A 23,735-nucleotide genomic window follows, 5' to 3' on the forward strand; every position below is an offset into this window, starting at 1 on the left:
CTGAGGGCATTACATTTAAAAGAGGTGTTTACCGGACAAGGAGGTTTTAACAAAAGGAAGCTACCATCTTGCATGATGGGAAATGTGTTTTGGAGCTTGGCCTTTACCAGCGACTAAAAGTGAGGACATCTCAACCACTACTGCTACTTCAATTTTGAACTTGGTTTTGTAATCCCTTTCTTTTCAGTCCCCCAACTTTGTGAAAGTGCAGTGCTAATTTTCTGGAGTATCTCTTTCAGAATAACTAAACAGTAACATCTAAGTAAAGGATCTGAATACTTCTCCCACTTCAGCTGGTGAGTATAGTAATGTGTTACTTGGTCAGATTGTGTAACTATTGCAAACAATGTCTCACCTTCTCCCCTTTGGGTCCAGGTTCCCCCTAGAAACAAAAAACCAAACAGGTGAATGTGAAAAGTGAGTGATTAAGTAGTTAGCTTATTAGCAGGTTACTATGTGAGGACTGACAAAAGACTTAAGAAACTTACAGGGAGTCCTTTGGCACCACGCTGACCCTAAAAAACAACAGCAACACAGTCAGTCTTGATGTGATTAAAGCAAATATTTGCAGCCTCTGACATGACTGAACACAAATGCCTCCAATAAACATGAGTGAAATGAGTAAACATGTCAAGGTATCATTCAAACTGACGGATTAGCTGTTACACTAGTCTGTTCCAATGGCTTGTAATGTGTAAAATGACTCAGTTTGAATTCCCAGCGGGCCTTGGGGTGTGCCCACTGTAAGGAGCTATCAGAGCTCAGCGACTGGTTGATTAATGAACTCAGGGAAAAGGCCCAGTAGGACACATCCAGTGCACTCTTTGTGGTGACCTCACAGGCTCAGCAGCTCTACAGCCACTTTGTGAAGGCAACAGCATTGCCTGACAAGCACTTAAAGCAAAACAAAGCAAAATGAAAAAAAATAAAAAAATAAATAAAAAACAGTCTTCCTTAGAGTAATGGCCCTCAAACAGAGGCATGCAAGGATCTACTGAAATCAGCAATGGCCATGACAGAGCATCAACCTCAGCTTGAGAACATTGAAATGACTTACACCACAACATCTTGCTGAAAGAACAGAGCTCTCTTAGGCTGCCCTTACACTACCATGTCTTGATGCCCAATTCCGATTTGTTGCCTATATCTGATTTTTCCTGACTGCTGTTTGTTATTCACCTTATTTTTCACGGAGACACGGAGGCAAAACAGAACGCAGCCAGCTTCCGGTTTTTTTGTGCAACACTTCCGGTCCAGCACTCTTGACCACTGTGTAAATGTCCCATGGTATTTGCTACAGTGACATTACTGCGTGCATGGAAATGTTTACATTACTGAAAGCAATTTTAAGGACTAACTTTAAATATTTGAAGTTAATTGTTAAAGAATGAAACAACTGGAAAGCTGGCGCTGCTCCACATAATTTAAAAGGTAACTTAGCCTACACAGAGCGGGGGAAATGTCCGTGCAACTGCAGACGGGTGCGGCTGGATGATTGATAGGTACATGCTGATTCGGGTGCTATCAGAGCCGATCCGTGCATCACTATGGCTTAATAATCAACTCAGTCAATAAAAACAACCCGTCCTGTGTTAGGAGTGTATGTCACTGACAGAAAAAAAGAAAGAAAAATAAAAAAAAGATAGAAAAGCAGCGTACACCTCACATATTTATTTCTCACAGTTGCGCACGTTTGGCTGGCAAGCAGAAGCGCTGTCTGTGTGTCTGTGTGCTGTGGGTGCGAGCCGCAGCTTCAGCTGTTCAGGCAGAGAGGCTGTGTAGCCCGGTGTGTTTTTTCGCTGATTCGGTTCTGCAGGTTCTCTGCTGGTACACTGGAGACGGGGATCAAGCAGTTTGTCTCACTCGGGATAGATTGTGCTTTTTTGGTTCATAGTTTTTGATTAATGTGTGATTTATTCTGCTTTCCTTCCTTTCCCTCGCTCATGAGCACGTCATCAAAATGCGCTGTCGTCGCATTATTCATGATGTACGACGTGGATTGCCAGGAAATATCCGATCTGTCTGTTTAGATTACAGACCTATTGGCAGATATCTGATTCATATCCGATATATTTCCACATACGAAGGAGGCCTGAATCTGATCTGACAACATCCGATATCATGCGTTTTTTTCCTGTTTACACGTTCATGTTACAGATCCGATCTGTGCCACTTGAGAGGAAAAAATTGGAATTGGGTCACTTGAACCATGTAGTGTAAAGTAGGCTTTATACTGCACAGAAAGGTCATGTAAATGGCAAATAAACTTTGGTAAGGTATAGTTAAGGCCACACACTCGAACAAGTACAAGGACTCATTTAAGTTTAGATATAGATTGTGATTAAGTGCAATAAAAACAGGAATGTTAGAGGTCTCTGACAGAACACAAACACCAGCCTTCACACCTTCATTTCCACCTAAAGCACATACAGGACACATGACTTCCTGCATTAAAAATGAACATGAACATAAACTGAAATAGCCTGTGGAAGCTGAAAATCTGCATGCTGGCTCTGTAACAGCTGAGAGTCAGAGTGACTCTTCTTCAGATTGTTGGATCAGTGGAATATTGGTTACAAACGATGCTGAAATGCTTTTAAAAACCTCACCTGCAAGATGATGCTCATTGTATGGCTGATAAGGAATCAAATGAGCTGGGGTATCAAGAGTGAAGAAACTGCTTGAGGCATTTAATGTTCTCAAACCTCAGTAAGCACATTCTAAAATCCCTTAATGCCCATTTCAGTAAGTCAGAGTTTTACCTCCTGACCCTGATTGAAAGCCAGAGTGGGCTAACAGCTCCCATCTGTCTTGGCTTTTTCCCTGCATGCAAACCACTGTGAGTTCATGACTGTGTTGCATAAATCAGGCCATCTCTCTGTTTTTCTTCTGACTTTATGGATAAAAATTAAGAGGCAGACAAAGTGACAGCACAACAAAGGTGCAATGCAACAATTTAATTTGGCTCGTTGGTGTAATAGTTGGTAATAGTAAAACTATTCTTATTACAAATTGAAGGAATGCTTACCTGGTCTCCCTTCGGTCCAATCTGTCCCTGTGTGAACATTAAAACAGCGAGTGCAGTTGGTAAAATAAACAATCAGTTTCAGCAGATACACTTCTTAGAAATATCCATAGCATGTTGAACGCTGCCCTATAATAACAGCAATGACACTAATCGAGATTTCATTACAATAATGACCATAATCCTTCTTAACTTATTTATACTCATTATCATTACCACATGCTGGTTTCTGGGCACTGAAAAAAAATAGTTATTTCTCTTTTTGATTTGTAGTGGGGAAAACTCACAGGCTTGCCATCCAACCCTATTGGACCCTCGGATAAAAGAAGAGAAGGAAATCTTTGAGTGCATATAAAGATCAGTAATCACAAATAATTCCACCAACAACAACTGGTCCCATCACAACATCAATTGAAAAAAATGGCTATTTGCAAATATTAATAAATAAATATAGTGATCTCCAATCACTATATATTCAAGAGTTATTCACAAACCACTAGTTAACTATTTATTAGTTAGCAGTTAGGTTATGATTTGTATCTTACTCATTTCATTAACACTAATAACTCTTTTGTGTACTGTAATTACACTTTTCTGTCTTTTGCTTGTTTAAGTAACATCAAGAAAATGTCTAGCTTTGATTTAACACAAATCAACAAAGCATCATTTACAGTATCAACCTGAAGACAGCATGCTGATGACTTACTGGAAAGCCTGGAAATCCTCTGGTTCCAGGTTGTCCCTGAATAGATACAGAAAAACAATCAGTGTGGTTGTTTGTAAGTTCTTCTGAAAGTCCCACATAAAATCTGCCAGAGGCAGGTCAGTGAGAGAAGATACAGCACTCCACTGCTGTCCCTCCACTGCACTGAGGTATTTGGTGAGAACTGAAATTGCTTTATGCAAGAAGAGATGGTGAAGACTCTAAGGAAAACATTGTTTTGTAGATGCATTTTTGACGGATGTCACGGTAAATGCTAAGCTTACTATTGTGTTTTTACACAATGCATTTCCTGTGACTACTTCATAGTTCTAGTTCCACCAGTTAAATGCTCTTAAAGTAAAGCTGCAACAGTATAGCATTAGCTATAACTTCATACAGACATTTATTTAAATGAAAACCTTCAAGATATATTAACTGAAGGTCCTTGTGAGCAAACTCCAAGAAATGTGGTTACAAGTTCTGAAAAAAAGGTAGTGAGCTAACAATGACTTGGGATATTTTTGTCACTCTAGTGCAGGGATACTAAACTTGCTTTGCAGAGGGTCTAGGAAGATCCTCCCCTGGCACCTTTTTTCCTTTTTTAACAACAGCTTATTTTACTACCTGTTTTTAATGAAATCTGGTGCCTTATTTGCATTCTAAGTACAAAAGAACATTCACAATGTGAATCAATTTATTTTCATTATGAATGAGAAAATGGTCAGCAGGCCACCAGGCACCAGGCTGTAAGTTGAGTATCTCTGCTCTAGTGACTAGAATTTGTTATTTTTGTCAAAATGCTATTTCCATGATAAAGTAAAAACTTTCACGCTCAACTTTAAAGCCAACATTAACAAGAAGGCTAAAATCCACAGAAAAATGAAAAAGATCCATTTGCTTATGAAGCCCCTGAGATGCTGTTGAAAGCTCCAAGTAAGTTACCCTTGAGTTAAAAAAAAAAAGTCAAACTAAGATTTCCAAGATCAAGAATGAATTTTAATGTTTATGCAAAGATGGAAAAGACTCCTAAAAGTGATCCCCTGCTAGTAAGTAGACCATGAGTTAAGATTTTTGTCAAAGTACTATTTCTAAGGTCAAGAATAAACCTCTAACCTCTGCTAATATTTTACACCACATCAGTTCTAAAACTAAATAATAACAGCAAAGATCCATTCATGGATGAAAACCATGAGATGTGGTTGAAAGCTCCAGTAAGAGCTTAACCTTTAATATAAAACATCATGTGCATCTCTATGACTTTTTTGCAGCTCAACATGAAGCTGAAAGGTTGAAAGGTTCTTTCTGGGGGAAAATGTTTTTGCTCTCATCCATCTAATCTAATGAAATGAGAATACAGCAAAGAAGTGGAGGCAATTGACTCGCCCTAGCTGTCAGTTCCTCTTGTTCCATCTAAGGTCACGAGTGGAGCCTCTCATGTCATTCTCACCTGCTGTGCTGAAGTAGCTTCTCAGTGTTTCTGACTGACTGGCCTAAGTTCAAGACTTGGCTCCTACTGCACAGAGCGTCCTCCGCAGTCTGTTAGTCATTAGAAATGCCTATTACGATCTAGGAAATGTGGGAATATACAGGTATAGATTCTAAGAACCATCAATTAGAATACCAGATGTGTGCTCCACTTAAGTAGACGCGAATTAGGGTCAAAGCCATTGGTGAAGGGGTATACCTTCCTCTTTTTCTGGCCATCTACAGTATACCCTCCTATCAGCCAAAAAGCCATTTGAAAATACAACAGAGTACATCCACTTTCTCCTCAGTATCCTGCATTTACCAAATACAACACCCATCTCATCAACATAACAATAAGATCCATTCAGACCTAGTGTCTGGGTAAGTAATACCCCAGCTGGACCAGTATGCAAATTTTTCCTTTGCTTTCTGATAAATCAAGCAAGAGCCTTACAATGGCTAATGAGCCACAACGTCTATAATTATACAGTATTATTCTATCATTATCGGTGCATTCACATGCTTGGCTGATAAAAACCTGAGCCAGTACCCCACAATCCTCAAAAGAACACGTCTCTCTAGTTCAATCAACAGAACTGAAAAGTCTGCTTGTGTTGAAGAACATAATGTGTTAAGCAGAGGTCTACTAAAATGGTAGGTAATAAAAAAAAAGCTTGGCATGAAACACTGATTCAAGATAAGAGGTTTATTAGGTGTAGAGAGAGGTGAAAACACTTACAGGAGGTCCTCTTGGTCCAATTATTGACAGACCAGGCTCACCCGGTGCTCCCTATAGACAGATAGAAAGAGGGAAAAAAGTAGGGAAATATTAATCCTCAAAATCTTTCACATGTATTCAGTACATTGATGCATTCCCACAAAGGTAAATATCTATAGCAGAGGGAAATACATTCATGCCATCTGTTTAACATATACTAGTCTACTTCTAATACATAAATACTTCCTGTAGACATGCAAAGAAATGTAAAGTTCTGGTCACATTAAAAAGTTATACAATGATCAGCATAATCTTGTGAAAAAGGCTATGGTGCTAGAGGATTGGTTGGTGGGACCTCTATTTAAAGGGTTAGTTGGTTAAAATCAAGGTTAAGTAAATCAGAGATTTGCGTCTTAACACATTAAAAATGTTAGAAAATAACTGCTGAAAATGTAAAAAAAAGTATCGAATCGTATGCCTCGGACCAAGCGGGCTTTACAGAGTCGCTTGATGATGCACTGGAGCCATCTTTATTAGAACTCCTCCTCTACACTATATAAACACTATCTAAGGTCTGCCCGTCCTGTTGCAAGTTACAACACTTAAGCCTGATTTATGGTCCTGTGTTGAATCGACGACGTCGCTACGTCGTTGCCGTGACACTGTCGTGAACCCTTCGAACTTCTCTGTCACTCAGTTTCGTCGTGGTGCAATTCACCGCCAGAGCGGTAGGGGGCTGCGTTCCTTTCCTGAGTGGTTATCGTCGTCTCTAGTTGATTCTTTGTTTAGCTTCCAGCTTTTCCGGTCACAGTGAACAATGGCGACCAAGAGAGAGAGAATCTTGCTGGAGTTGGAGTTGTTGAATGTCAAAGAAATTATGCTAATACTGCAACATCTACACTGCAACAGAAGAAGGAAGAGGAGAAGTAGGAGATGGGATGTGCGCCCATTGAACCAATCGAGGCAGAATACGGGCGAATTTTCAGTGCTTGTTCAACCTCTGCGAGACCTGGACGAAGAAATGCACTTCAGGTAACTATAGTTCTCGGGCATCATGCCTGATTTCAGACATAGAGCAGTCTCAAATTCATATGATACTTATTTCAGATGTCTTGTTACCATTGTTTTATTACGTGGTGTGTATTTAATGTTTTATGTAGGGCTAACGATGGAAATAAGCTTTCGGCTAAATCTGGTGTGCCCATCTTCTCGTTTCTTGTAAATGATCAATGCAAGCACATGTCCCTAAACTAACTAACTAAATAAATAAATAAAATAAATAGCTAGCCCATTTCCACCAGTAACATAAAAATAAAAAATCCCCATGCAAAGTCATAATTATGACATTTGAGTTTAAAAGTTGAAGTTATGTGATAAAATGTTATATAAAAAAGTTATAGTTTAGAGATAAAGTCAAAATTATGAGATAAAATGTTGAAATTATGAGATAAAAAGACATTTATGAGGTAATTGTGACCTTTTATCTCATAGTTTTGATTCATCATGGGGATTTTTTTTGCTTTTACTTGTGGAAATGTGCTTTCATACATTGTATACATTTTCTCCTGGACAACTTTTCAGGCTCACAAATCTTTTCTTTTTTTTTCTTGTTTGCTCCTGCAGGTACTTCAGAATGTCAGCAAGTCGATTTGATGATCTGCTTCGTTGTTTGCAGCCGCTGATATCTCACCAGAGCACACACTCCATGCCTGTTGATGCTGCCCAGAGACTTGCAGTCACTTTGAGAATTTTAGTGTCTGGTGGCAGCCAACAGGCTGTTGCAGCAAGCTACAAGTTGTACTCCAGCACTATGTCTGCTGTACTGTCAGAGGTCTGCAAAGCTTTATGGAGGGCACTGCAGCCTGAATTTCTTCCATGCCCTTCAACTAGCCAGTGGGAAGCTATTACTGCAGACTTTTGGCGATTGTGGAACTTCCCGAACTGCATAGGAAGTGTCGATGGGAAGCACGTCAACATAAAGGCACCGCCACGCTCCGGGAGTGACTACTTCAACTACATGGGTTATTACTCCATTGTTATGATGGCAACGTGTGATGCAAGGTATTGCTTTATTATTATTGTTATTATATTTATTATTATTTTTATTTTATTATTTTCATTAACAAACAAACAACATACAGACAGTATACAAGACAACAGCAAACAACAGAAGACCCAGGGGTTACATTACATAAAAAAGTTGTATTGGGTACATATATTTAGTGTTTTATTAGCCTTTAGATCAGTCACATTATTAAGTAACTCTAAATAATGCTCAGTTTCTTTCTGATAGGTATCGCTTCACCATGTTGGACGTGGGTGGATATGGAAGGGAAAGCGATGGGGGCATTTTCAAGGACAGCAAATTTGGTTTGATGCTGCTCGACCATGAGCTCAATCTGCCCGCACCAGCAAAACTCCCCAGAACAGAAGTCCAGATCCCCCATGTGATTGTCGGTGATGCTGCCTTCCCCCTACACTGCAATCTCATGCGTCCCTTCCCAGGTACGGCACAGACTTAATTTCACACTTAATTTTCTTTGTAATGGCCACTTACTTTTATTTGTAATTCATATGATTGTGACACAACAATGTTCTATTTATTAATACTCTACTGTCTACTTTCCTATGCAGGGACAAATCTGAGCATGGAGAAGCAGACCTTCAATTACCGTCTTTCAGGGCCAGGCGGGTTACTGAAAACAGCTTTGGAATCATGGTGGCAAGGTGGAGGATTCTTGGGCGACATGTTGAGTTCCTGCCAGAAAAGGCCGTGGATGTTGTAAAGGCATGTATCGTCCTGCACAACTACCTGGCCTACACCGACGAACTGAACACACCAGAGACCAGATACATACCACCAAGCTTTGCGGACTCGGATTCAGGTGGATCGGTGGAGCCTGGGGAGTGACGAAGACTGGTAGCAGGGGACTCAAATCTGGTGGGATCCATAGGTCCCTCACAGATGTCAAGGAGCCGTTCCACCAGAGCTGCCCAGGCTGTCCACAATGATTTGACTGCCTACTTTCAGTCACCGCAGGGAATTGTGCCATGGCAGAACGACATAGTGTGCCGTGGCACTCTTGGCTAGTACAGATCAAAGTCTGAATACTGAATGTACATTGAGTCACTGAGGAAAAACTGAGTCATGATATTATTGAAATTGCTCATACTGCTGTCATCATGTTTTGTAAATGGATGTTTTGGGAATAAACAAGTCCAAATGCATGCTGTGATAAATGTTTCTATGTATTCATAGTATAAATATTTTCATCTATGAAATATTCAAAATTATCATTATTTCCCAGAGGCCAATGCAACATTCCTTTTGAGTGGAGCAAAATACAAACAATTTTTTTCCTCATCCGAGTATTGTTTTTGTAATACCACTAACAACAGCTTTAAGTGATAACGAGAGAAAAATTCACATTCACGGTTCACACTTCGGGATGGTTAACATTGTTTTTCGTGATGATGATGAGAGAAATTAGTCTGGAGCCCTGGTTTTCAGAATAGTGTACTTTTTTTAACTACTATGTGAGTGTGAATAAATTTCAGTTGTGAAATGAACTTTACAACTTCAGGCTGTGTAAGGGCTATTTGACCAAGAAGGAGAGTGATGGAGTGCTGCGACAGATGACCTGGCCTCCACAGTCACCGGACCTGAACCCAATCGACATGGTTTGGGGTGAGCTGGACCGCAGAGTGAAGGCAAAGGGGCCAACAGGTGCTAAACACCTCTGGGAACTCCTTCAAGACTGTTGGAAAACCATTTCAGGTGACTACCTCTTGAAGCTCATCGAAAGAATGCCAAGAGTGTGCAAAGCAGTAATCAGAGCAAAGGGTGGCTATTTTGAAGAAACTAGAATATAAAACATGTTTTCAGTTATTTCACCTTTTTTTGTTAAGTACATAACTCCACATGTGTTCATTCATAGTTTTGATGCCTTCAGTGAGAATCTACAATGTAAATAGTCATGAAAATAAAGAAAACGCATTGAATGAGAAGGTGTGTCCAAACTTTTGGCCTGTACTGTATATATGTATATTCAATATTTTGGATTTTATGAGTTGTACCTCCCAGGATACGTTGCCCTATTAAGGTGTAAACAGAGCCCAAATGATAAACATATTAATGTTCAATTTGATGAAGATAAATGATAAATTGTTGTATTCCTTGGTCATTTACATTACACATAGTACTTTTAAAGTTGATTTTATTCATTTTTACCAATCCAGTTTAGTAATCTCATAACAAAGCAATCTCATAAAAAAAGTGACACAAAAATGGAACATTTCATGGTGAACATATTGAACTTTTTGTGCACTGAAGTTTACATAAAAAACAAAACAACATAGCAATTTCATTTTCTCAATTGATGCATACACAACTGAACACTGGAGAAAGTTTTAGGGGTCCAGGTTTTCCATAATGGTGGGAACTCTATGAACAATGCCCCTAATTTCCTCTGTCTATAGTTCATTTTTTGTGGAACGCTTGGAAGCAGTTGCATGGGTTTTTCCCGGTGACAATGCACAGACAAACACCACATTTTGTGCAGTAGATTGTTGTCTGTCCTTCTGGGCAGAGCCTGCACCTTCTCTTGTCTGTGAAAGCCGGGAAGTGATCCACTTGATCAACCATGGGTCTTGGGGTTGTTGGCCTTTGGATGCATCTGGTGGGGAAGGCCTTCTCTTCTTCTTTCCACTGTGGATAAGGGCATCTGCAACCTCCAGCCTGAATTCCTTGAGCTTTTTGTGCTTTTGCACACCAATGCTTTTGGCATCTCGGCAATACAGCTGCCATCCATTGTTGATGGCTATATCAGCCATTTGCCAAAAGAGGCACAGGTACCACCGGTGGGACTTTGCAGGGGTGCGGTACAAGGCCACCATCATGTCAGCAAGGTCAACTCCTCCCATGTGGACATTGTACTGTGACACAATGTTTGGACAGGGAACAGCAACTCTATATCTCTCCTCTCTGGAGAAATGCCTGACTTCCTTGAGAGGGCTGATTGCAGCACAGGAGCTAGCTTAGGTGACAACTTTGTTATCAGAGCATTTTACAACAGCCACTTCTGCCTCATTATCCACCCTGTAGTCATAGCTGCCCCTTCCTTGCCTCAGCAGAGCATGGTCATCCTCAAGGGTGCATCCCTTAAGCCTGTTCTTGCGGATGGTTCCCAGACTTCGCAAACCAAGGGACTCCTTCAGATGCACAATGAGTGGTAGGGAGGTGAAAAAATGGTCAAAGTAGACAACACACTCTGATGGGTTCTTGATGGTCTTGCAGAGTTGAATGACAACACTGGCTCCAACTCCAAGTTCTTTGGCTGGACCCTGGCCTGTGCCAAATGTGCTCTTTCCAGTGTATGTCAGGAAATCATACACTATCCCAGAAACGCCTGCTCGAACGAAGATCTTGAAGCCCCAATGGTGAGGTTTGCTTGGAAGATACTGTTGGAGAGACCCCGCCTTTTTCCCTTGTAAGAGACCATCATTTCATCTATTGAGAACTTGTTCTCACTCTCAATTTCCAGACACTTCTTTCTTATGCGCTCCAGCACTGGTGTCACTTTGCAGAGCCGATCTTGGGTTGGGTCTGATGTCTGATTGTCCTGAAAGTGGATGAATCATGAGAGGCATTAAACCTGACAAATGACTTGATCTCATCCAGTGGTGTTAATGCTGGCTCTAATTAACTGACAGCTGTAGAGATTTGTCGGTTCAGCAATATCCTGGAACAGATCGTCATCAAAGAACTGGGCAAAGTACGAGGAGAAAACAGCTCATCGCGTGTGCTGAATTCACTGGCAGCTGCTGTTAACTGGTGCTCAAACCGTTTCTTACACCAGCTGTAAAAAACAAACAAAAATATATACATAATATATACATAACTGTGTTGTGCTATTTGTACAAAGTGGTCTCATTAGCAAGTATGGACTGAATTTAGCTGGTTAGCGGCACGCTACTTTCAGTAAATATCACAACCATACAGAAGGTTTGTGTTTTTTCACCTTACATCAACTACTACATACATACATTTGTATGGACTGTATATATAAGTGTCCCTAAATAAAACTACTGTCACCTGAATCCCTTGGCTCGTTTGGACTTTGTACTGCGATCCAACTCTTCATCCACCTCATCAGAACCGCCTTCATTCACTGCCTCTATCTCATGCTGGCTGAAAATTACTTCCTGATCTTCATCACTGTTTGACTCAGAGTCAGAAGAACTGGCAGGGATCTCCTCTATCACTCTCATTCCTGTGCTGTCTGGCAACGTATCTCAGGGAATACATACATTTCAAAAGCTGCTAAGTAACACCACAAACACAGTTGGAACATTTTTTCTTCGTCAGAATGTTAAGACAAATGTCCTAATTAATTTTAGGAATTTATATAAAATATAATAATATAATTATATAAAATAAGTATGACTAATACTTACGCTATACGCTATCGGATCATTATTTGATTACTTTTGAGTTCTTTTTACTCGATTACACGCCACTCAGCAACAGTTACTATACTAGATGTTTATCAGATAGTGCTGTCGCAAAATTTAAGGAAATGATTACTCCGTCGTTAAATTCAATACCAAGTCCTTCAGTAACAGAGGTTTCCCGTGCTGACTTTAACCTCTCCCGAATTGATCATCTTGTCAATAGTGCCGTAGGCTCACTGTGAACAACACTCGACTCTGTAGCTCCTCTTAAAAAGAAGTTAACATCTATTGCACGTCTGTCCATATTGGAAGAGGGATCCCTCCTCAGTTGCTCTTCCTGAGGTTTCTATCTTTTTTTTTTCCCCGTTAAAGGGTTTTTTTTGGGGGAGTTTTTCCTTATCCGCTGTGAGGGTCCAAAGGACAGAGGGATGTCGTATGCTGTAAAGCCCTGTGAGGCAAATTGTGATTTGTGATATTGGGCTTTATAAATAAAATTGATTGATTGATTGATTGATTGATTCAATCAATCAATCAATTGACTAATATATGATTACTTACCCCCAAGGAAGCAGGTTCTCCACCACTGGCGGCCATGATGTTTTCTGATCAGGCTGACGAAACGATGAAAGATAACCTGAACCAACCCTGTATTTTGCTCAGTATGTTTCGGAAAGACTGCGATTCCACTGTTGAAACAGGCAACATTTCCTCCACGAAGTATGCTGCTACAAGCTTATTTATCTCTGCTTTTGTCAGTACCTTTTGTTGAAAATCAGGCCTTGGCTGCTTGGTTGGCATCGGCTTATCTTCTACCTAGTGTTGGGCAGTAGCGGACATTTGTAGTTTAACTACAGTACAGGCCAAAAGTTTGGACACACCTTCTCATTCAATGCGTTTTCTTTATTTTCATGACTATTTACATTGTAGATTCTCACTGAAGGCATCAAAACTATGAATGAACACATGTGGAGTTATGTACTTAACAAAAAAAGGTGAAATAACTGAAAACATGTTTTATATTCTAGTTTCTTCAAAATAGCCACCCTTTGCTCTGATTACTGCTTTGCACACTCTTGGCATTCTCTCGATGAGCTTCAAGAGGTAGTCACCTGAAATGGTTTTCCAACAGTCTTGAAGGAGTTCCCAGAGGTGTTTAGCACTTGTTGGCCCCTTTGCCTTCACTCTGCGGTCCAGCTCACCCCAAACCATCTCGACAGGGTTCAGGTCCGGTGACTGTGGAGGCCAGGTCATCTGCCGCAGCACTCCGTCACTCTCCTTCTTGGTCAAATAGCCCTTACACAGCCTGGAGGTGTGTTTGGGGTCATTGTCCTGTTGAAAAATAAATGATCGTCCAACTAAACGCAAACCGGATGGGATAGCATGTCGCTGCAGGATGCTGTGGTAGCCATGCTGGTTCAGTGTGCCTTCAATTTTGAATAAATCCCCAACAGTGTCACCAGCAAAACACCCCCACACCATCACACCTCCTCCTCCATGCTTCACAGTGGGAACCAGGCATGTGGAATCCATCCGTTCACCTTTTCTGCGTCTCACAAAGACACGGCGGTTGGAACCAAAGATCTCAAATTTGGACTCATCAGACCAAAGCACAGATTTCCACTGGTCTAATGTCCATTCCTTGTGTTTCTTGGCCCAAACAAATCTCTTCTGCTTGTTGCCTCTCCCTAGCAGTGGTTTCCTAGCAGGTATTTGACCATGAAGGCCTGATTCGCGCAGTCTCCTCTTAACAGTTGTTCTAGAGATGGGTCTGCTGCTAGAACTCTGTGTGGCATTCATCTGGTCTCTGATCTGAGCTGCTGTTAACTTGCGATTTCTGAGGCTGGTGACTCGGATGAACTTATCCTCAGAAGCAGAGGTGACTCTTGGTCTTCCTTTCCTGGGTCGGTCCTCATGTGTGCCAGTTTCGTTGTAGCGCTTGATGTTTTTGCGACTCCACTTGGGGACACATTTAAAGTTTTTGCAATTTTCCGGACTGACTGACCGTCATTTCTTAAAGTAATGATGGCCACTTGTTTTTCTTTAGTTAGCTGATTGGTTCTTGCCATAATATGAATTTTAACAGTTGTCCAATAGGGCTGTCAGCTGTGTATTAACCTGACTTCTGCACAACACAACTGATGGTCCCAACCCCATTGATAAAGCAAGAAATTCCACTAATTAACCCTGATAAGGCACACCTGTGAAGTGGAAACCATTTCAGGTGACTACCTCTTGAAGCTCATTGAGAGAATGCCAAGAGTGTGCAAAGCAGTAATCAGAGCAAAGGGTGGCTATTTTGAAGAAACTAGAATATAAAACATGTTTTCAGTTATTTCACCTTTTTTTGTTAAGTACATAACTCCACATGTGTTCATTCATAGTTTTGATGCCTTCAGTGAAAATCTACAATGTAAATAGTCATGAAAATAAAGAAAACGCATTGAATGAGAAGGTGTGTCCAAACTTTTGGCCTGTACTGTACATTTCTCAGTAGCTTGGTGGTAGCGTCGCTGTTTTCTGAATCAAGTAACTTCTCAGTAGTTAAGCTCTTTTATTGATCACTTAGCGCGGTAGCGTCCACACAAGCTACATTTCCAAAATCATTTCTGAAGCTCAAAGGAGGTGGGGATTTCTGTTATGGACTGAAATAAAACTGTCACCGCTACCACACAGAGTCACTTCCACATGAACCTGACGGGGGACAGCCCTCCATTCCGAAACACCGCCGTTCTGAAACCCCGTCGTTCCGAACGAGTTACTTTCATTTTGCTGTAGCTTAGCTTGCTACATTTCTGAGAGTGATAGCTTTGATATAGTGAAGCTTCATTTAATATTAGAGTAACTAGTAGCTTAGCTCACTACACTTTCCAAGTAGCTTGCCCAACACTGTGTCTACCCATGCTAACTTGTTAAGTGAAAACCTTCCAGCACACCCCCTACAGGATGTTAAAGAGTGTGTATCTCCTGGTGCATGTTGCCTGTTTAAGGAGCGACCATGGGGTCATCTCGTTGAGGTCAGGATGTGTGGACAGTTAAATCATTCCACAACCAGAAACCCTGGATTTCCAGAACCATTTGGAAATATGGACAATTATAAAAGTAGCAACCAACGATGTAAGAAGATGTAAAAAAGAATAAATTACAGTTCACAAATTAAAGTAGCATTGTACTTTGTATAATTCCATGTGACAAATAAAAGACTGATTGATTGGATTGACTGATTGATTGATTGATTGATTATTTTTAACATTTTTTTTAACCTTTATTTAACCAGGCAAGTCATTAACAACAAATTCTTCTCTAAAAAGGTGATCAAAAACTCCATAGGGCACCTCTGAGTGTTACTTGTGAGCAACTTTGCATGTAACTTAATTTTATTTCCATATTTTCAGTGATGAACTTCAAATCAACCTTCACCAAACTGCAGCAGACTTCACATACTCTTAGTGGTTAGAGTTTGTGACACTGAGTTGAATAAAAGTGATCATTTTGATTTTCTTTCTTTACTGTTGACATTAACAGATTTACTGCATGTTTATCATCTCTGTTGACACACTTTTGCAAGTCATTAAGTCAAGTGGATATCAGAACCCACAGTAAAATTTGTCTTACATGTAATTTCCACCATTGAGGCCAGCATCAATCTTTTCTGTCCCAGCTGGCAACTTATATTCACAGTAACTTCTATGAGACAGAGAGCTAAGATTTAAGGGTTGTGCAACGCACTAGTAACAACATTTATTTATCTCAATATATTACTCTAGTCATTCTAAGTTTTCTTGGAGAAGCTCCTGGTGTACACTGTTGTGGCATCTTTAAACCTTTCTACACTTTCTTTGGGGAGTCTTAAATTTGAACTTCCAGGCGCTTATATGACAAATCGCTACTATTGTGTTTCATGGGGTAAGAGTTCAGGTAATCCAACCAGGGTGGGAAACCATTTACAGAATGTGACCCTCATGCTGTTTGAAAATACAGACCTGAGTACTTGATATAAATCACATACTACCTGTACACACAGTACAGTACATAGCTCTGCCCTTCTAACCACCACCAAATCACATTTTAGCAATATCTCAGCTGAGCCCCCTATTTATATTTCAATGTCCTTCTACAACTCATCCTATTCACGCTGATGCAAGCGGACTGGTGTGAGCATATATGAACAAATTAACAAAGGATACCAAAGCAAAGCCACAAACTTATAGCTGTACATTTTCTTTGACTGGTGCTAAATTGCTACTTTTTTTTCATAATGCTGCTTATGGCACATAGTCCTAAACTTACCTTCTCCCCTGCTTGTCCTTTAAAGCCCTGGGGTCAGTCACAGCAGACACAGTCGCATGCAACAAGTTGTGAATGGAGGAGAGAGACACAAGAGAGAGAGGAACTGTGTTAGAGACATGGAGAGGGTCTGGGGCATGCAGCATCCTTAGGACTAGTGACTGGGAGCTGGTGAAAGGAATAAGGCGAGCTACTATATGTGTAAGTTAAGTGGAGCTGAGTGGGAGCTAAAGGCCTCAGTATGCTTCAAACAAAGTGTTTGTCAGGTCATCTAAAAGTGTTTGACACACACTTCCTGATGGTTGAATCTGGGTTCCAACAGTTTTTGTAGCTTTTTGAGACAGACAATTCAACATTCATGCCCAATTTATACAGCTGTCTTATTACCCATACAGCAACTGCAAATGCTTTCAAGGAAATAAATACATGATTCAATACAATGGGTCTCATTCATGATATCTTAGTTGATGTATGAGCAGATTTGCACATAAAAATCCTTGGTACTACAAATCTACACCGGATTCATGAACACTGCAGGAAACTCGAATTTGATCATGAATGCCAGTCAATGGTAAATTGACAGTGCGCTCCAGCTAGTCAGCAATTAGCATACATCCTCACCCATGTGACCACCATATAGGAGGTGATAATAATCATATTGATTTACTCAGCCTAACTGAAACCTGGCTGTGTAAAGATGAATATGTCAGTCTAAATGAATCCACTCCTCCCAGTCATAATAATACCCACATTACAAATGATCTTCTGATTGCTTCAGACAAAGGACTTGTCTCTGCACTTGTTTTATTAAATCTTAGTGCGGCGGGTCCATGTCATTGGTTCGACAGCCCATTGGTTCGACAGCCCATTAGTCCGACTGTCCGCGGTGCTGAATGGCTCGCGGCGGTCGTATGGTGCGCCGCGACCGGCTTGAGACAGAGCAGGCTCACGGCTTATGTGTTTGCCACTTTCTTTTTCATTTTAACCCACACCATGATCTTTTCCTGACCCTAACCAAGTGTTTTTTGTGCCTAAACCTAACCAGACCTTAACCACAGGGCATCATGATGATTTCGGAATGGACTTAGGAACAATGAGTTTAATATGGTCGGAACAATGGGATGTCGAACCAATGGGCTGTCGAACCAATGGGCAGTTCCCAGTGCGGCATTTGACACAATTGACCATCAAATTCTGCTACAAAGACTGGAACACTTAATTGACCGAAACTGTTCTGCACTGCTGCTGCTGCTGCACTAGTGTCCAGCAAACGATGTGGGTTTCCTTAATAATTGGCAAACTTTCTGGGGAAAACCTGGTCTTATTAGGAGAGACGGCATTCATCCCACTTTGGATGGAGCTGCTCTCATTTCTAGGAACCTGGCAAACTTTATTAGTAAATCAAATCCCTGACAACCCAGAGTTGAGACCAGGACTCGGAGACGCAGTCCTATACGCCTCTCTGAGCTTCAAGTTCAGTTACCCAACCATAGTTTTCATAGTTTTATACAAACGGTGTCTGTCCCCCGACCACCTAAATTATTTAAATCTAAAATTAAACAAAGAGGAGTTGTGCATAACAACCTCATAAAATGAAAACCTCTTCTGTGACAGAAAGACAAAACAGGAGAATTAAATGCGGACTGTTAAATATCAGGTCTCTATCGTCTAAAGCCGTGTTAGTAAACGAATTAATATCAGATAATCATATTGATTTACTCAGTCTCACAGAAACCTGGCTGTGTCAAGATGAATATGTCAGTCTCAATGAATCCACTCCTCCCAGTCATAATAATACCCACATTCCTTGAGGCAGCGGCCGAGGAGGGGGAGTTGCAGCCATTTTTAACTCTAGTCTGTTAATCAGCCCTAAACCTAAACTAGATTATAATTCATTTGAAAGCCTCGTTCGTAGTCTTTTACATCCGACCTGGAAAACCTCGCAGCCACTTTTATTTGTTATAGTGTACCGTGCTCCTGGCCCGTATTCTGAATTTGTATCTGAATTCTTTAGTTTTTATCCAGTTTAGTTCTTAAATCAGATAAAGTTATTATTGTAGGCGATTTTAACATTCATGTCGACGTTGATAATGACTCCCTGGCTACCGCGTTTATCTCATTATTAGACTCCATTGGCTTCAGTCAGGGTGTACATGAACCCACTCATTGTTTTAACCATACCCTCGATCTAGTTCTGACATATGGAATTGAAATTGATAACCTAAAAGTCTTTCCACAGAATCCCTCGCTATCGGATCATTGTCTGATTACTTTTGATTTCTTTTTACCCGATTACACGCCACTCAGCAACAGTTACTATACTAGATGTTTATCAGATAATCAATTAACTAAACTCCATAACTGCCTTAAAGACATAAAAACTTGGATGAGCACCAATTTCCTGATGTTAAATTCAGACAAAACTGAAGTTATTGTTCTTGGCCCCAAACAACTCAGAGACTCTTTATCTGATGACATAGTTTCTCTAGATGGCATTGCTCTGGCCTCTAGCACTACCGTAAGAAACCTTGGAGTAATATTTGATCAAGATTTGTCTTTTAATTCTCATTTAAAACAAACCTGCATTTTTTCCTCTGCGTAATATTGCGAAAATTAGGCCTATCCTGACCCGAAAAGATGCAGAAAAATTGGTCCACGCTTTTGTTACCTCAAGGCTGGATTACTGTAACTCTCTATTATCAGGTAGCTCTAGTAAGTCCTTAAAAACTCTCCAGCTAATTCAGAATGCAGCAGCACGTGTACTAACAGGAACTAAGAAACGAGATCATATTTCTCCTGTTTTAGCTTCTCTGCACTGGCTCCCTGTAAAATCCAGAATTGAATTTAAAATCCTACTGTTAACTTATAAAGCTCTAAATGGTCAAGCTCCATCATATCTTAGTGAGCTCATAGTGCCATATTATCCCACCAGAACACTGCACTCTGAGAACGCAGGGTTACTCGTGGTCCCTAAAGTCTCCAAAAGTAGATCAGGAGCGAGAGCCTTCAGCTATCAGGCTCCTCTCCTGTGGAATCATCTTCCTGTTATGGTCTGGGAGGCAGACACCGTCTCCACATTTAAGACTAGACTTAAGACTTTCCTCTTTGATAAAGCTTATTAGTTAGGCTTATAAGCTTATAAGCTAGTTAGGGCTGGCTCAGGCTTGCCCTGTACCAGCCCCTAGTTAGGCTGACTTAGGCCTAGTCTGCCCTAGGACCCCCCTATAATACACCGGGCACCTTCTCTCCTTCTCTCTCTCTCTCTCTCGTATTCTATTACTGCATCTCACTAACTCGGCTGTACTGCATGTCACTAACTTGGTTTCTTCTCCAGAGACTTTGTACTCCACTGTCTCTCAGATTAACTCATATCGCAGCGGTGCCTGGACAGCGTGACGTGTGTGGTTGTGCTGCTGCCGTGGTCCTGCCAGATGCCTCCCGCTGCTGCTGCCATCATTAGTCATTAGTCATACTTCTACTGTTATTATACACATATGACTATTGTCACACATGTATACTGCCAGATATTAATACATACTTTCAACATATTGTACCACAGTAGCCAGAACTATAACTATAATTATTACTTTCAATAATGTTGTTGTAAGCTACTGTTATTACCTGCATCTCTCTCTCTGTCTCTCTCTCTGTCTCATTGTGTCATACGGATTACTCAGCAACAGTTACTATACTAGATGTTTATCAGATAGTGCTGTCGCAAAATTTGAGGAAAAGATTACTCCGTTGTTAAATTCAATACCAAGTCCCTCAGTAACAGAGGTTTCCTGTACCGACTTTGATCATTTTGTCGATAGCGCCGTAGGCTCGCTGCGAACAACACTTGACTCTGTAGCTCCTCTTAAAAAGAAGTTAAAAAAGCAAAGAAAGTTCGCTCCTTGGTATAACTCTCAAACCCGTAAGTTAAAACAAATATCGCGAAAATTTGAAAGGAATTGGCGATTGACCAAACTGGAAGAATCTCGTTTAATCTGGACAGACAGTCTCAAAACTTATAAGAGGGGCCTCCGCAATGCCAGAGCAAACTATTACTCAGCATTAATAGAAGAAAACAAGAACAACCCCAGGTTTCTTTTCAGCACTGTAGCCAGGCTGACTGAGAGTCAAAGCTCTATTGAGCCTTGTATTCCTTTAGCCCTTAGCAGTAATGATTTTATAAGCTTTTTTAATGACAAAATTCTAACTATTAGAGGCAAAATCCATGACCTCCTGTCCTCAGATAGTACCTATCTAACCTCAAACACAGCTGTAAGACCTAATATATATTTAGATTGCTTCTCCCCAATTTCTCTTCAAGAATTGACAGCAGTGATTTCTTCATCTAAATCATCAACGTGTCTCTTAGACCCCATCCCAACTAGGCTACTTAAGGAGGTCTTTCCTTTAGTTAACACTCATATATTAGATATGATCAATATATCCTTATTAACAGGCTATGTACCACAGTCTTTTAAGGTAGCTGTAATTAAACCTCTACTAAAAAAGCCCACCCTGGATCCAGAGGTGTTAGCCAACTATAGACCAATATCTAATCTTCCCTTTATGTCCTTGAGAAAGTAGTCGCAGACCAGCTGTGTGATTTTCTTCATGATAATAATTTATTTGAGGAATTTCAGTCAGGATTTAGAGCGCATCATAGCACTGAGACAGCACTAGTTAAAATTACAAATGACCTTCTGATTGCTTCAGACAAAGGACTTGTCTCTGTACTTGTTTTATTAGATCTTAGTGCGGTGTTTGACACAATTGACCATCAAATTCTACTGCAGAGACTGGATCACTTAATTGGCCTAAAAGGTTCTGCACTAAGCTGGTTTAAATCTTATTTATCTGATCGTTTTCAGTTTGTTGACGTTCATAATGAATCATCCTTACGTACCAAAGTTTGTTTTGGAGTCCCGCAAGGTTCTGTACTCGGACCAATCCTATTTACTCTATATATGCTTCCTTTAGGTAACATCATTAGAAATCACTCTATAAATTTCCATTGTTATGCGGATGATACTCAGTTGTATTTATCGATGAAGCCAGAAGAAAGTAATCAATTAACTAAACTCCATAACTGCCTTAAAGACATAAAAACTTGGATGAGCACCAATTTCCTGATGTTAAATTCAGACAAAACTGAAGTTATTGTTCTTGGCCCCAAACAACTCAGAGACTCTTTATCTGATGACATAGTTTCTCTAGATGGCATTGCTCTGGCCTCTAGCACTACTGTAAGAAACCTTGGAGTAATATTTGATCAAGATTTGTCTTTTAATTCTCATTTAAAACAAACCTGCATTTTTTCCTCTGCGTAATATTGCGAAAATTAGGCCTATCCTGACCCGAAAAGATGCAGAAAAATTGGTCCACGCTTTTGTTACCTCAAGGCTGGATTACTGTAACTCTCTATTATCAGGTAGCTCTAGTAAGTCCTTAAAAACTCTCCAGCTAATTCAGAATGCAGCAGCACGTGTACTAACAGGAACTAAGAAACGAGATCATATTTCTCCTGTTTTAGCTTCTCTGCACTGGCTCCCTGTAAAATCCAGAATTGAATTTAAAATCCTACTGTTAACTTATAAAGCTCTAAATGGTCAAGCTCCATCATATCTTAGTGAGCTCATAGTGCCATATTATCCCACCAGAACACTGCACTCTGAGAACGCAGGGTTACTCGTGGTCCCTAAAGTCTCCAAAAGTAGATCAGGAGCCAGAGCCTTCAGCTATCAGGCTCCTCTCCTGTGGAATCATCTTCCTGTTACGGTCCGGGAGGCAGACACCGTCTCCACATTTAATACTAGATTTAAGACTTTCCGTTTTGATAAAGGTTATAGTTAGGACTGGCTTAGGCTTGCCTTGTACCAGCCCCTAGTTAGGCTGACTTAGGCTTAGTCTGCTGGGGGACCTCAGAGCACCTTATCTCCTTCTCTCTCTCTCTCTCTCTCTCTCTCTCTCTCTCTCTCTCTCACCTTTGCTAACACTTGTGTACTGTTACTGCATCTCGCTAACTCGGCTGTACTGCATGTCACTAACTTGGTTTCTTCTCCAGAGCCTTTGTGCTCCACTGTCTCGCAGGTTAACTTATATTGCTGCGGTGCCTGGAGAGTGTGACGTGTGTGGTTGTGCTGCTGCTGTGGTCCTGCCTGATGCCTCCTGCTGCTGTTATCATTAGTCATACTTCTACTGTTATTATACACATATGATTATTGTCACATATGTATACTGTCAGATATTAATATATACTTTCACTGCCATAATTAGAATTATAATATTATTACTTTAATTATTGTTGTAAGCTACTGTCATCACCGTCTGTCCTGCATCTCTCTCTGTTCCTGTCTCTCTTTCAGTCTCATTGTGTCATATGGACTACTGTTAATTTATCATGTTGATCTGTTCTGTATGACATCTATTGCACGTCTGTCCGTCCTGGAAGAGGGATCCCTCCTCAGTTGCTGTTCCTGAGGTGTCTACCATTTTTTTCCCCGTTAAAGGTTTTTTTGGGGGAGTTTTTCCTTATCTGCTGCAAGAGTGCTAAGGACAGAGAGATGTCGTATGCTGTAAAGCCCTGTGAGGCAAATTGTGATTTGTGATATTGGGCTTTATAAATAAAATTGATTGATTGATTGATAATTACTAAGGAAAGGTGCATCCAGTGAACATACAGTAAACAAAGAAAGAGAGAGAGGACAAAAAAACTTTTCTAATGCTGAGATTGAAGTTATGTTAGGTGAAGTGGAGTTGAGAAACAATAGTTTATTTTCTTGATTGTGGTGTGACAGGGACAGGTAAATCAAAGGCCTGAAAGGAGGTAACGAATGCCGTTAACTCCATTTCCTCTGTTGTAAGAACCATCCGAGAGGTTAAATGAAAATGGTTCTTTATAAAACTTAAAAAAAAAAAAGCATAAGCACATACAAAAAAAACCAAAAACACAACAGCTACAGGAGGAGGCTTCTCCCAGTCACAGCTGTAGACAAGTACATTGCTTGTATCATAGAGAGACCTCTCTGTGAAGGGAGACAATTAGATGCCTTCACTGAAGCAGTCAACAGCAAACTGAGGTGATGTATGTGTTA

The 23,735-nt window shown here is 40.5% G+C and overlaps 1 protein-coding gene and 1 long non-coding RNA gene across 3 annotated transcripts in view; one reads left to right on the top strand and one right to left on the bottom strand.

Moving 5' to 3' along the window:
- The window catches only part of col13a1 (collagen, type XIII, alpha 1), a 187,976-nt gene that overhangs the window by 148,622 nt on the left and 15,619 nt on the right, over window positions 1-23,735 (bottom strand). For both annotated transcript variants that reach the window (XM_078160554.1, XM_078160555.1), the window contains exons 3-9: window positions 16,654-16,680; window positions 5,935-5,985; window positions 3,732-3,767; window positions 3,313-3,339; window positions 3,029-3,055; window positions 489-515; window positions 356-382 (exon numbers count right to left, since the gene is read on the bottom strand). In XM_078160554.1, coding sequence (XP_078016680.1) covers window positions 356-382; window positions 489-515; window positions 3,029-3,055; window positions 3,313-3,339; window positions 3,732-3,767; window positions 5,935-5,985; window positions 16,654-16,680 — 222 coding nt within the window. The remainder of the gene's footprint in view (window positions 1-355; window positions 383-488; window positions 516-3,028; window positions 3,056-3,312; window positions 3,340-3,731; window positions 3,768-5,934; window positions 5,986-16,653; window positions 16,681-23,735) is intronic.
- LOC144458344 (uncharacterized) lies at window positions 5,997-9,910 on the top strand. Its single transcript, XR_013487836.1, has 2 exons — window positions 5,997-8,418; window positions 8,548-9,910. It is a non-coding gene; the product is annotated as an uncharacterized LOC144458344 (long non-coding RNA).

The sequence above is a fragment of the Epinephelus lanceolatus genome, chromosome 17 (assembly GCF_041903045.1).
Source record: "Epinephelus lanceolatus isolate andai-2023 chromosome 17, ASM4190304v1, whole genome shotgun sequence".
Classification (NCBI taxonomy): Eukaryota; Metazoa; Chordata; class Actinopteri; order Perciformes; family Serranidae; genus Epinephelus; species Epinephelus lanceolatus.